Source organism: Trachemys scripta, chromosome 8, assembly GCF_013100865.1.
Source record: "Trachemys scripta elegans isolate TJP31775 chromosome 8, CAS_Tse_1.0, whole genome shotgun sequence".
NCBI classification, from domain to species: Eukaryota; Metazoa; Chordata; order Testudines; family Emydidae; genus Trachemys; species Trachemys scripta.
In genome coordinates, this window is record NC_048305.1 from 99084599 (window position 1) to 99098516 (window position 13918).

The window sequence follows — 13918 nt, forward strand, 5'->3', positions numbered from 1 at the left end:
CAATATTTCCACGGCTGAAATGATCCCTTTATAGCCTGTAAAGCAGTTTGAGATCTGGGTCAAAAGTATTGATTGATGAGAAGTACCACTTTTGGGCTATGAAAATGGCCATAATACTTCCTTTGTCAATGCAGACTTATAGTTCCCAAGTAGTTATCTAGTAGCAACACTTCTTATTAATAAATGGTTTAATAAATAATGGAATCTCCTGGTGATGGATAAACTTCAGTATTAAAAATTATACCGATGGCAAATATCTGGAAAACTATACAGGGAAAACACACAATTTATATAAGTAGTTAAATAACTTTTTTCACTGGCTCAGTGTTACAAGCTGTTCTTTTTGCTTTATTTGATATTAGTTTTATTTTTAATATGCATGTTGTGTGTAATTTTTTGACAACTTACAGTAAATATTTTACTATTTTTCTATGTCTGCTGTACATGTCAGTTCACTTCTTGGCTCCTTGTCCAATTTACATGGGGTCAGAGGTGCCCGTGATTTTTCACCACGTCTTCCAGTCCATGACACAGGTTTTTCTTTTCAGACTTCTCTTGACAGCTTTTCCAATGTATCCTTAGTCTTCTATGTCCTTATTTGCTGTCCTTTTCATCCCATGTTTTCTTTCTGCTTATTCTCCACCTCCCTTCTATAACATGTCCAGCCCACCTCAAACATGTGCTATCCAGGCTATCACTGAGAGTTCCAAGTTCACCTTCCCCCTTAATTCTTCTGTGCTCACTCTGTCTACCCTCCACTTGCCTGCCATTCTCTTCAATATATTAATTCCTACTACCTGTATTTTCTTTTCTTGGAGAGCCACTGTTTCCAAACTGTAGAGCAGTCAGGGACAAATACAAACCAGGCATACACTTTTCCTTTCAATTTGTTACTTAATTGCCAGTCCCACAGTTCTCCTGCCACCTTCTTCACTGCCACCTATGCATACTGGGTTGTGTTTTTCAGTTCTCCAGATCTCTCTCCGATGGCACTGAGCGTAATTCCCAAGTATACAGATTCTTTCTTCTGATTCAACTTTTCTTCTGAGTCTTCAATCAACAGCTCTTCCTCCACCTTCCCTCCTTGCACAACTTTGGTTTTCTTTGAGTTTACTTTTAAATCATGATCTTCAAACACAGATGCCCACTCTAATACCATATTTACCAATTCCTCTGTGCTGTTAGCTAAAAGGACCAGATCATCAGCATGCATTAGTTTTCTCTGTCTCCCGAGAGGCTCAGTTCTCCTGCTAATTAACTCCATAACTAGGATGAAGAGAAGTGGACTCAGCACATTAGATCAGTGGTTCCCAAACTGGGATTTGTGAAATGTTACAGGGCGTTCTCGAGGAAAAAATTCCCTAATGGCAGACAGAGCTGTCCCTAGGGACACCGGGCAGCATGGGGGCAGCAGCTCAGAGCCCCTGGACTTCCAAGAGCTAAGCAGATCAAAGCAAGCATGTCTATCACACTTAGGAGATTTAAACTTGAAGACTCCTTATAAGAAATGGAAAGGGAGGTGGATATTTTTTGATGTTTTTAAAATTAAATAGGCAGCTAATATTGTTTTTAAAATTATTATGAAGAACAAGTTTAAGCTTTATTGTAATGTGCATTGTTTGCCTGGAGTGCTCAAGACCTGAATGCTTGTGTAGGAGGAACTCTTTGAGTTGGCTTCTTAAATACCTTCGTGCTGTTTCGCATCTGATACTCCATGATGAAACATAGGAGCCTTGTCTTATAACAGGCTTATTCAAAGTGATACAAATCTTGGAAGTGTGTTGCCGTTTTCGTAATGTAATAAAAATACTGTAGTGATAAATAACAAATAGTGTGTAATAAGCATGTCATAAAAACAAATTTTATATTTCCAAGATCACTGCTTTTATAATTTTATACTCAAGTAAAGGAGAAAATCCCTGGAAATATTCATTTTTAGGAAGGGGTTTGCGAGACTTGACATTTTAGTGAAAGGGGTTCACAGGTGGTTAAAGTTTGGGAACCACTGCCCTAGATCAATCCCAGTCACCACAAAACTCTCCTAAAATCTATATATTGTTACCACCTTAGTTCTTGATATTGCTCCTCTGTCATTTCCATTTCTTCCAGTCCACTTCCCATCCATCTCAATATTCTAAACACCAGCTCCCAGGGAACCAAGTCATATACTCTCTCAAGATCAGTAAATGCTACATACCAGCTATACCATTCTTTCAGATTTGTCTCATTGCAAATATTGTATCTGTAATGCTCCTTTCCTTCCTAAAGCCATGTTGCTCCTCTCATATATTTTCCTCCACCTTGCATCTCAACCTTGCCTCCAAAACACTGTCTCAAGGATGTTAAGGGGCCAACTTAACAAGGTGAGGCTCCAGTAGATGTTTGGATCATTTGCATCACCCTTACCCTTCCAAATAGGCATAGTCAATCCCACTCTCGAGTGATCTGGTAGCCTAGCTTGATCCCAGCAAACACATAACCAGGGATTGACACGCGGCAATCGATTAATTGGCAGTTGATTTAGCGGGTCTAGTGAAGACCGGTTAAATTGACCGCAGATCGCTCTCCCATCGACTCCTGTACTCCACCTGAATGAGAAGCGCAAGGGTGGACCCCATGGTAAGTAGATTTAAGTACGTCGACTTCAGCTATGTTGTTCACTTACTGAAGTTGCGTAACTTAGATCGAACCCCCCCCCCCCCCCGTAGTGTAGATGCAGCCTGAGTCTGTGAAGCCACTGTACTCCAGTATTTCCATCTGCTTTGATTATGTCAACAGTTATCTCATCTTCATCAGCTGTTTTATTATTGTCTAATTCAGTCCTCCTCCTGCCTCCTCTGTAGAGATCAATACCTTTTGAGGCTTCCCCATAATTGTCAGCAGTGGTTGCACTTGCAACTCTCTCTTCTCATATAACAGCCTTTGGAAATATTTTTTCTATATCTCTACCATCTCATTAGGGTTAGTCACCATGCAGTTTCCATCCTTCACATACAAAGCTTTCTTCATATCTTGTGTTTCCCTGTTCCTTTTTTTGGCCACCGCAAAAAACAATTTCCTGCCGTCTTCCTTCAGCTTTATGTATAATTCCTCTTCAGCCTCCATTCTTGCCTTAGCAACTGCCTTTTTAGACTTTTTTTTTTGCTTGTATCTACTTTAATTACAAAAAATAAATAAAAAGGAGCAACAACATTTGGGGTTGGCTCAAAAGCAAGAAGTGCTTAAAGAAGGCTTTCAGTACATCCTTGTTAAAATTCTCTACTGAACTGTGGAGGGAGGGCTAGGGTAATTTCCTTGCATCTAATGAAATTCACTTCTTCTCTGGATACAGATAAATCATACCTATCAGAGAGATACTGGGACTTGTGATGCTTTAGAAAAGGATTTTTTTTTTTTTTTTTTTTTGCCTTTGAAATGAGACTGTTGTATACTCCAAGTTCTTGAAGCATTTATTTCTCTTTGGCACAAATAAATTTACACAGATGTCATTTGCAGCTGATTTTTTTCCTATGTTAATTTAAGAAAACTCAAAGGATTTGCATTTTTATATAGTGATGTGGGCACCAAAATATTCTTTGGGAAGTAGCCTAGGTACATAACATAAGACAATGTAAACCATTACATATTCCCCAATGAATTTATATAAAACAAGTCAAATAGTTACTATAAGGAAATCCCCTAAGGATTATGGAAGTATGTGAGACTGACTTGCAGCCATGATTCCCAATACACTGACTATGAACAAACATATAGATTTAAACCAATCTAAAATGGTATTAGGAGACAGGTCAATAGTAAATTCTAAATGGAATAACTAAGTTGGCCCTTGCTTGTGTCAAAAATCAGCTGCAGGACAGGAGGATGCTCCAGCTTAGGTGCATCGCAGCTGAAAGGTTAAAGGTGTTAGAATCACATTGCTGCCTCTAGTAACTGATGACATATACAGGAAAGGGAATTTAAAGATGGGATGGATGCTCTTGGAAGAGCTGGGTCCGTGTATTCCAAAGTATTGAGAGCTGACTGCGTAAGCTGAGAAAAGAACAAGATAGGTGAGCGAGAGATCTGATTCTGATATGTTTGCTGCCATTTAGACAAGCATCAAGAAGACAGGGTTAGCACTTAACATCTGAATGCTTGTTACCCTCGTTCATACTGTTTGTGAAAATCTGAAGTTGCAGATGGCAGCGAAGTCAAAAGAACGTCAGAACTCTGCAGAGCACAGTAAAATGTCTGTTGCCTTGATGTACAAGTAGCTAATTTTAACCCTAAAATAATAAAAGGAATCTCACTACAGTTCCATGGTGAGTGGCCGGGGGGACAACACCAAAACTAGGCTGGCTATATGGGGGCAAGGAGAATCGTTTTAACCTTTTTTTAGGGGTTCTTTCCCAGGGTGGTGGTATATAATTAATACATGGACAATACACTTAAACCTTGAACCCACTTTTAGGATATTCCATATCTGATTATGAACTAAATGTCAGACCCAGATCTTTGGCTATTGTAAACTGGCAGAGCTGATTTACATGATTATAGGATGTGATCCAAGTAGGTCTTGTTTTCTTGTTTTGTTTGTTTTTGCTTAGTGTACACTTTCTGCTATCTTTGTGGTCACTTGAGTTGACTTAGATTATATTTGATCCAGGGAAAAGACCTAACAACAAACTGGATTCTTCAGATTCCTTTAAACTGAATGATCCATTTCAGCCTTTCCCAGGCTGTGACGTTCCCAAAGAACAAGAAGATGATCTATTTTGTGACCCATTTGCTCCCAGCAATATTGGTAAAGAGACGGACACCAGCAATTTTGCAAACTTCAGTGCTGTAAGTAGGTTCTTTTATATTTTTGTTTCTTGAGGTGAGGAGGCATTTAATAAAACTTACTGGAATGAGTCTATCCTAGTAAAATCTTCAGATTTTATTTTAAAATTACTAAAACCTGTCCTCAAAACTGTGTAATCCCTTTTCTTAAGGGCTATAATTAACTTTTAAAAGGCTCAAAATATTTTTTGAGCTGTTACCTACATAAGAAGCTTGTAATTAAGGCTGGTATAATCCATTCATTAAGATAAAAATGAAACAATGCAGACTATTGTTGGTATTGTCAGGTCATATTGATTGCATAATTGTGTTAAGGTTTTCTCTGAAGGTTTCCTGGCTTTTACAAAGCAGTCATCAGATAATTTATGTATATTGCCTCAGTGTTCTTGTTGACATCTGTTTAAATTATTCACAAGTTCGAATTATATGGCATAGACTAGACCCGCATTGGACAGCCCCAGTTGTCCCCAGGCTCTAGAGCTCCGACTCGGGTCCAGCAGAGCAGCCTGGTTGCGTCGACTCAGACTTCTCCAGCTGAAGTCCTCATTCCTTCAACACTGGAGGCCCTGCAGGCGGCCAAAGACGTTATGACTTTGCAGGTGCCTGGGGCACCGCCAGCACCCGGACCCCACTCTAGAGGCAAGCCACCTCTGAGCTCTCAACAGCCGACGCCGACCCAACGCAGATCCCAGTCAGGGGACTGCTCTCAGGCCCGCTCATCGCTCAGTGTCCTGTCTGGATGCAGCCTCCACTCTCGTCGCCCTCCAGGTTGTATGGGCGGGTGCCATCGGAGCGGAGTTCCAGGGACCACCAAGTACAGGGTATCGGTGGGACTGATGCCGTAGACGCTCCCATTCTCGGCGGAGCTACCGGAGCCTCTCCCGGCACGGACGCCATTGCCGCTCACGCTCAAGCTCTCGTGCTTTGAGGCACTGTGTCCATGACTCCCGATGGGGATCGCCGGCTCCGCGTCGTTGCGGATCCAGGCATTGAAGTGTCTCGGAGTACCAGCTCGAGGCGGCACCGTTCCTCAACGTTGGAGTCCTGGTCCCGTGGCGGTGCCGTGCGAGCGGTACCACCGCGCGTACCACTCGCACGGCACCGATAGGTCGTTGGCAACCCCGACCTCAACCCTCGCGCAGCGCCCTATGATCCAGCAGGGCCAACCCGACCACCTGGTGCCGCCAGTGCCGCACCAGAGACAATGGCAAGGGTCCCTGTGGCAGAGTCAGAGGTGCCAATGGACCTGCTGGCCCCCAGTGCACGCCCAGCAAGGCCCTCAGTCGATAGTGGAAGCATCGGAGGCTCCTTCAACCAGACCTCTGAAGGATAGATCGGCGGGTCACAGCTCCTCGGCACCGCACGAGGAGTCCGATCAGGGGTGGATCCCGTGGCACCAGCTGACGTGCAGAGCCCAGTACCAGCCCCTTCCCCCACACCAGATGACAAGATCGCAGCCCCACCCTCCTCCGTACCGCAGGAGGATTTCAGGGCTCATCAGGAGCTGCTAAAGTGAGTAGCATCCAATCTCCATCTCCAAGCTGAGGAGATGGAGGGACCTTCAGACTTGTTGTTTAATGTGCTCTCATCCTCGGCACCGGGCAGAGTGACCCTCCTGGTTCGTGAGGGGGTGGCCAACATTTCCAGTGCTCTCTGGCAAACACCAGCCTCCCTTGCCCCGATATCGAGAAAGGCAGAGCGCAAATACTTCGTGCCCACAAAAGGGCACGAATACCTCTATACCCACCCAGCCCCCAACTTCCTAGTGGTAGAGTCCGTGAACCACAGGGAAAGACAAGGTCAACCAGGACCCGCACCCAAAAATAAAGACTCTAAAAGACTGGACTCGTTTGGCAGGAAGCTTTATTCATCTGCCAGCTTCCAGCTCCAGGTGGCCAACCACCAGGCCCTCGTCAGTTGATATGAGTTTAACTTGTGGGGGTCGCTGCCAAAATCCGAGCCCTCCCTTCTGGAGCGCGAAAGAGAGGATTTTAAGGCGCTGGTGGAGGAGGGCACCGCCGCGGCGAAGGCCGCTCTGTGGCAGCATCGAATGTAGCCGACATGGCTGCTCAGTCTGTGGCCTCAGCCATGTCCATGCGCAGGGTGTCGTGCCGTCCGGGCTCTCCGCGGAGGCGCAGTCTGTGATGCAGGATCTTCCCTTTGACGGCAAGGACCCGTTCGCGGAACAAACAGACGTGAGGTCCATGGCATGAAGGACTCGCGTACCACCCTTCAGACCCTCGGGCTCTACGTCCCGCCCAAGGAGAAGCCTAAGGCGCAAACTTCCGTCCCTGTGCCCCAGCCGAGATACGAGCCTGCCTACAAGAGGTACAAAACTCAAAAGAGGTGACCTCAGAGGCAGTCTCGCTCTGCCCCTCAGCCTGGCCCTCCAGGGGCAAGCAGCAGGGCAAGAGGCGGTTTTGACTGGTTGCAGGAGGGTACTCAGGGGACCCCCGAGAGGACCCTCTTACCAATAAAGTTTGCTTTCAGCAACCGCTTGTCTGTGTTCCTTACCGAATGGTCCCGGATAACATCGGACCAGTGGGTCCTCAACACTATTTCCCGGGGTTATACGCTACAATTTGTCTCGCCCCCGTCCTCCCTCCCCCAGACGGCGGGGGGACCTGTCGCATTTACGCATGCTACAGCAGGAAGTGGGCCGGCTCCTCAGTTTGGGAACCGTGGAGAAGGTTCCATGGGAATTCCAGGGGAAAGGGTTTTACTCCTGTTATTTCCTGATCCCCAAGGCGAAAGGGGGGCTCAGACCTATCCTGGATCTGCGAGGCCTCAATCGGTTCATGGCAAAATGCCAGTTCTGCATGGTCTCTCTGGCATGTATCATACCCGCTCTGGACCCTGGCACCTGGTATGCGGCCCTGGACCTTTAGGGCGCATACTTCCATATCCATATATTCGACGGGCACAGACGCTTCATCCACTTTCTAGTGGGGCAGGACCACTACCAATTTACGGTCCTCCCCTTTGGCCTGTCCACCATGCCCAGCGTATTCACAAAGTGTATGGTGGTGGTGGCAGCCTTCCTCGGACGCCGAGGCATTGAGATATTCCCCTACTTCGATGACTGGCTGCTCAAAGGCACCTCGCGGTCTCAGGTACAGAACCACGTGGCCATGCTCTTGGCCACGTGTGCCAACTTAGGCCTTCTAGTAAACGAGGCCAAGTCGACACTGGTCCTGGTGCAATGCATAGAATTCATAGGCATTCTCCTGGATGCCTCCAAGGCCACAGTCTCCCTTCCCATGGACAGGTTCCAGACCCTGAAGGGTCTTATAGCCTCAGTCACGGAATTTCCCTCATCACCACGGCCAGGACGTGCCTGCGGCTCCTGGGCCACATGGCGGCGTGCACTTACATGGTCCGCCACGCCAGGCTTCGGATGAGGCCCCTCCAACTCTGGTTGGCCTCAGAGTTCTCCCAGGCCCGGGACAAACTGGACAAGGTCCTCACGGTACTGGCACGGGTGATCGCCACGCTACAATGGTGGTCCTGCCCGGCCAATATGCTCCAGGGAATTCCCTTCCGGGACCCAACCCCATCACTAGACCTGGTGTTTGACGCTTCGGACCTGGGCTTGGGGGCCCACATAAGGAATTCTCAGATCCAAGGGATGTGGTCAGCCGCGGAGCTGTCCCTTCACATAAACGTCAGGGAACTCAGGGCGATATGCTTCGCCTGTGTGGTGTTGAGCTCACAGCTGCACAGCAAGGTGGTTAGAGTACTCACGGACAACACTGCAGCGATGTTTTACATCAACAGGCAAGGCGAGACGAGGTCCTCGGCGCTCTGCCTGGAAGCCCTCAGCCGCTGGGAGTTCTGTATAGCCCATGACATCTCCCTAAAGGCTTTCCACCTGCCAGGTGTCAACAATATGCAGGCCAATCGCTTGAGCAGGAGTTTCTCCTCCCAACACGAGTGGTCTCTCCACTCGGAGGTCACTCACCAGCTCTTCCGAGCGTGGGGCACTCCCCAAGTAAACCTGTTTGCGACCCGACAGAACCGCTGCTGCCACAGGTTCTGTTCCAGAGGGGGGGTGGGGAGGAACGCGATCTCCGACGCCTTCCTCCTGTCCTGGTCGGGTTATCTCCTTTACGCCTTTCTCCCATTTCCCCTCATTGCCAAGGTCCTGAAGAAAGTGAAAACGGACAAGGCGCGCGTCCTCGTGATCACCCCAGCTTGGTCCCGGCAGCGTTGGTATGGGACCCTCCTAGGCTTACTCGTGGCCCCTCTGCGGCCATTGCCGCTCTGCCCGGACCTACTCTCCCAGGACCAGGGCTGCCACCTCCACCCCAATCTGGCCACCCTCCATTTGACAGCGTGGCTGATCAATAGCTAAATGTGGAGGAGAGAAGGTGTTCAGAAGAGGTCAGGCGTGTCCTCCTCAAAAGTAGGAAGCCATCCGTGCGCCAAGCCTACCTGGCGAAATGGTCCAGGTTCTCCAGGTGGACGGGCGAGCAGGGTGCTTCCCCAATGTCTGCCCCGCTCCAACTTATCCTTGAGTACGTTCTTCACCTTAGGACTCAAGGCCTGGCCCCCTCGTCTGTCAGGGTGCACCTGGCGGCGATTTCAGCGTTCCATCCGCCGGTCCAGGGCTGCTCGGTTTTCTCCCATGCCATGACTGAGTGTTTCCTCAAAGGGCTGGCCCAGTCCTTTCCTTATGCTAGAGTCCCTGTCCCTCAGTGGGAGCTAAATTTGGTGCTATCCCGCCTCATGGAGCCCCGTTTGAAGCCCTGGCCATATGCTCATGGTCTCATCTTTCCTGGAAGGTAGCCTTCCTCGTGGCCATCATGTCAGCCCAGTGGGTCTCAGAGCTCAGGGCCCTGACCTGCGACCCCTCTTACACAGTCTTTCACAAAGACAAGGTTCAGCTCCGCCCACACCCTGCATTCCTCCCTAAAGTGGTCTCCGCTTTTCACATGGACCAGGACATCTTCCTACCTATCCTCTGCCCTAAGCCGCATGCCTGTAACGAGGAACGCCGCTTCCATACGCTCGATGTGCACAGAGCTCTGGCCTTTTACCTGGATCGGAGTAAGCCGTTCCGCAGGCCTTCACAACTTCGTTGCTTTGGCCGAGCGCATAAGGGGCCAACCGATCTCCACCCAGAGGCTTTCCCGGTGGATTACATCGTGCATCCACACTTGCTACAACCTAGCAGGGGTTCCCGCACCACCTATCGTAAGGACTCACTCAAAAGGGCTCAGGCCTCGTCGGCTGCCTTTGTGGCCCATATCCCTATCCAGGACATCTGTAGAGCCACTACCTGGTCCTCAGTACACACGTTCACATCGCACTATGCGATCGTCTCCCACGCCAGAGATGACGCTGTTTTCGGTAGGGCTTTTGCTTCAGCCAGGGAATCTATGAACTCCTAGCCACCTCCATCACACATAGCTTGTAATCACCTACTGTGGAATACACATGAGCAAGCACTCTAAGAAGAAAGGACAGTTACTTGTTCCATAACTGGCATTCTTCAAGATGTGTTGCTCAGGTCTATTCCACATCCCGCCCTCCTTCCCCTTTGTCGGAGTTGGTCCGGCAAGAAGGAACTGAGGGTGGGGTGAGCTCGCGGCTCCCCTTATAATGCGCTATAGTGGCGCCACTCCAGGTGTTGCATCAGTCCTCCCCCTGTGGGTACTGCTGAGGGAAAAACTTCCGGCACCGGTGCATGTGGCGAGCACGCACACCTACTGTGGAATAGACATGAGCAACACATCTCGAAGAACGCCAGTTACGGAACAGGTAACTGTCCTTTAGCAGCTGCAGAAGCATTTGGCTAGTACTGTACTCCTCTGCAAAAGCATATTTTGATGACACTATCTGTACAGTTCATTCTGCAGTCACTGCCACTGAGAAAAATATCTTTAAAAGAGCACCACGCTGTTAAATGAGGGTAAAGCTAGTTGTCCCACAGTGCCAGATGGATCCTGCAGTGTATGAGAGACTACCAGTTTGTTCACATCTGATTCTAAGGCATCAGATTTATTGTTTATAGTGATTGCTGCAGTAGCATTGTTTTCTCTGTCCAAATTTAGGACTCAGTTTTGTTCAGTAGGGTTGCTCACGTGCTTCAAGTTAAGCATGTGCTTGAGTAATTTGCATAGGTGTTTAGCAAATTGCCAGATTGTACCTTTAAACTGGTGTTCGTTGGTGGTAATTGAACAGGTGGTATTTTTCATCAAACCGTTAATCTTCAGGACTGTGTTAGTGCAATTCTTATTTAAACGACAAATGAAATTGTACTCTTAAAACACATTTTTCAGCACAGAGGCAAATTCTAAAACTACAATAAATACATATAATATTTTGGGACAGTTCAAATGCCCTCAAATTCTGAGACTTGAATTGTGCAGTTACATTCTGATTAAGTCAGATATGTTTATCTTTTTAAAATTGCAGTATCCTTCTGAAGAAGACATGATTGAATGGGCTAAGAGGGAAAGTGAGAGAGAAGAAAAAGAGAGACTTGCAAGATTAAAACAACAAGAGCAAGAAGACTTGGAGCTGGCTATTGCACTCAGTAAATCTGAAATATCAGAAGCATGAAGATTAAAATAACCGTGTCTTATGTCAACTGTTTTGTCCCTTTTCCTGAATACTTAACCTATTTAAAATGTTAATCAGAAGCTACCTATGAACAGGGAAGTACGAAAAGTTTTAAATTCCTGCAAGTGTAATTGAATATTCACCTTTATATTTTTGTCCCATTTTGATTTGTAAGTTTCCTAAAATTCTTCATTAAGTTTATCAGACAACTAATAGAGTGCTGCTCCCGTGTGTATTCTCCTTGAGCTTTTAGCCTGTGCTATTTTTATTCTGTAAACCCAGGACACCAAAGTGTCTTTATGTAATACAAAAAGGTAAGGCAGACTTCATCTTCTTAAAGAAACTGGTCATCGTTCTGGTGATATGTGAAGATATCTTCATGAACACTTGTAATTCTGTTAGACTGAAGTTCAGAGACAGGCAAATATTGTCTCAATCAAATTCCTTGGTAAAAGGGGCATAGTATTGAACATAAAGGTGAATGCTTGCATTTCTATATTTTGTACCCATTGTGTACAGGGCTGAGTCATTTATAAAAAGAAATGTTAACAAAAAACATTTTAGCTTCTGTACAGATTGTGTGCTGTCTCAAAGAAGCTAGAGCCTTTTACTATATATTACTATATAAAAGGGGTGTGGACATTTCTGCTGAATTCCATCTTTAGTTATTTATAGATTTGAATAGTCTACTCATGTTAGCATTTATACTCTCCCAGAAGACATGTTTCAGGAAAGTAAAGCACATTTCCTACCTGTAAATAAATCAGTTTATAATGCAGGCAATGAGACTATGGTTTAAGTATAATCTGTCAGCAACTATGATTGAGAGGAAGATGAACATGGTAATTACTCTGCCTCACTGACCCCTTCCCACCAGTTAGTTATTTGAAACCTTTTGTACTTTTTCAGAGCAGACTTTAGTAATGCTGGAACTGTAGAGTGCTGTAATTTGTATGTATACATAGGTATTTTCTTTTTAATGAAGGTTCTACTGCTGGACTTGAAATGTAATTGATAATATTCAGTGGGAAAGTGGGAAAGATTGTGTATCTTATTGAAACCTTAATTGCTTTTTGGCATGGTCATGAGGTTGGCAGACAGATCACATATTCTGGGTGGGTTTCTGTTGTAACCTAGAATAACTAAATGGATCATTCACATGAATTTACTGTTGGTCAAAATGTCTCCAATTGTGGAAGCCCCACTACTAATTGAGCCAATATACAACTAAACTGGCAATTGGACAAGTTTGAATGTGAAGTAGGATAGAGAAGAGAGTAGGATGCATACAGGCAGTTTAACTTTATACAACCGTCTTTTTCTATACATGTAACTTATTGAATGCCAACTGATAGTTGCACCTTATTAAAAAAAAACCTGATTTATAATTCCTTATGGTCACTGAGTCAAAGTAGGTTGATAAAATGTTAATGACAGTAACTTATTGCCTGTGGTGTAAATGTAATCCATTCTGCAGAACGTCAGATTCATTTAAGTCATTCCCAATGATGCTTCTTTTCACTCTGTACGCGTTCAGCTGGACTGCAGCAGCATGCAATCGATTTTCTTTCTTGCACTTTTTAATTGGGTGTATTTCTCCCGGAGATTAGAAGTGTCTCAAGACAAAAACACTTGTGTGAAGCAAGGGATGACTCATTAGCCACACTTTGGGTTTGTTTAAAGAGTTCCAGATAGCGACGGTTGCTGCTGCGAGAGCTTTTGAAGAGGGCAGTTTTCATTCTTTCAGGAAAATGGGTGACTTGACTTGGACAACTTTTTTCTTTTGCACTGGGAAACGAGCATTTGAAACACCTGCTCAAAAAAGGTATCTTAAAGAAACCTCATGCAAGTATTAAATATCCATAACTTATCTATACAACCTTTGTAATAAGTGTACACTAATCTTGCATATTGTATGCTTAACTGGACTACACAGATTCTTATCTTTTGTTAAAAATGTATACTCAGTGGACCAATACAATATTATGTGTATATATTATATATATTCATGCTTTCCTGTGTGGAATTTAAAGTTTTGAGTCATTTGATGTTACATTTCATGTTACTGACTCTGACTACAGTACCTTTATTTGAAGATTACCAATAAACCACTGCTGTGAGCTAAATGGCATTACTTACGAAGTTTAACTAGCTTTTTAAAACTTGGCCATATGGGGTTAGCCTCTATTTATAGACTTTTCTTTTGTTTAAAAATTCTAACAGTAGCCTGTAATTATGAAGAAATAAAGTTTAAATACATAAGTAAATTGTCTGTCTCTTCAAAGTGGTGGCAATGAACAAAAAAATCCCGTGTAGACAGAACATAAACTGTTCAAATCTATAGTGTGAAAGGAAAGTGAACCTTTGGTCAAAATTTTCAAACTTGGGCACCTAAAGTTAGCGTCCTAGATCTGTTTAGGCACCTAAATAGAAGCAACCTGGCATGTCAAAGCTGCAGGACATCTCCTATTGAGCTCCAGTGCAGGTTCAGATTGATCAGCACCTCAAAGTCAGGCCACTTCTGTTTTTC

The 13918-nt window shown here is 45.4% G+C and overlaps 1 protein-coding gene across 2 annotated transcripts in view; it reads left to right on the top strand.

Moving 5' to 3' along the window:
* The window catches only part of EPS15 (epidermal growth factor receptor pathway substrate 15), a 112001-nt gene extending 98351 nt beyond the window's left edge, over positions 1-13650 (top strand). For both annotated transcript variants that reach the window (XM_034778562.1, XM_034778563.1), the window contains 2 exons: positions 4646-4824; positions 11242-13650. In XM_034778562.1, coding sequence (XP_034634453.1) covers positions 4646-4824; positions 11242-11388 — 326 coding nt within the window. In that variant the 3' untranslated portion in view covers positions 11389-13650. The remainder of the gene's footprint in view (positions 1-4645; positions 4825-11241) is intronic.
* The last annotated feature ends 268 nt before the right edge of the window (positions 13651-13918 follow it).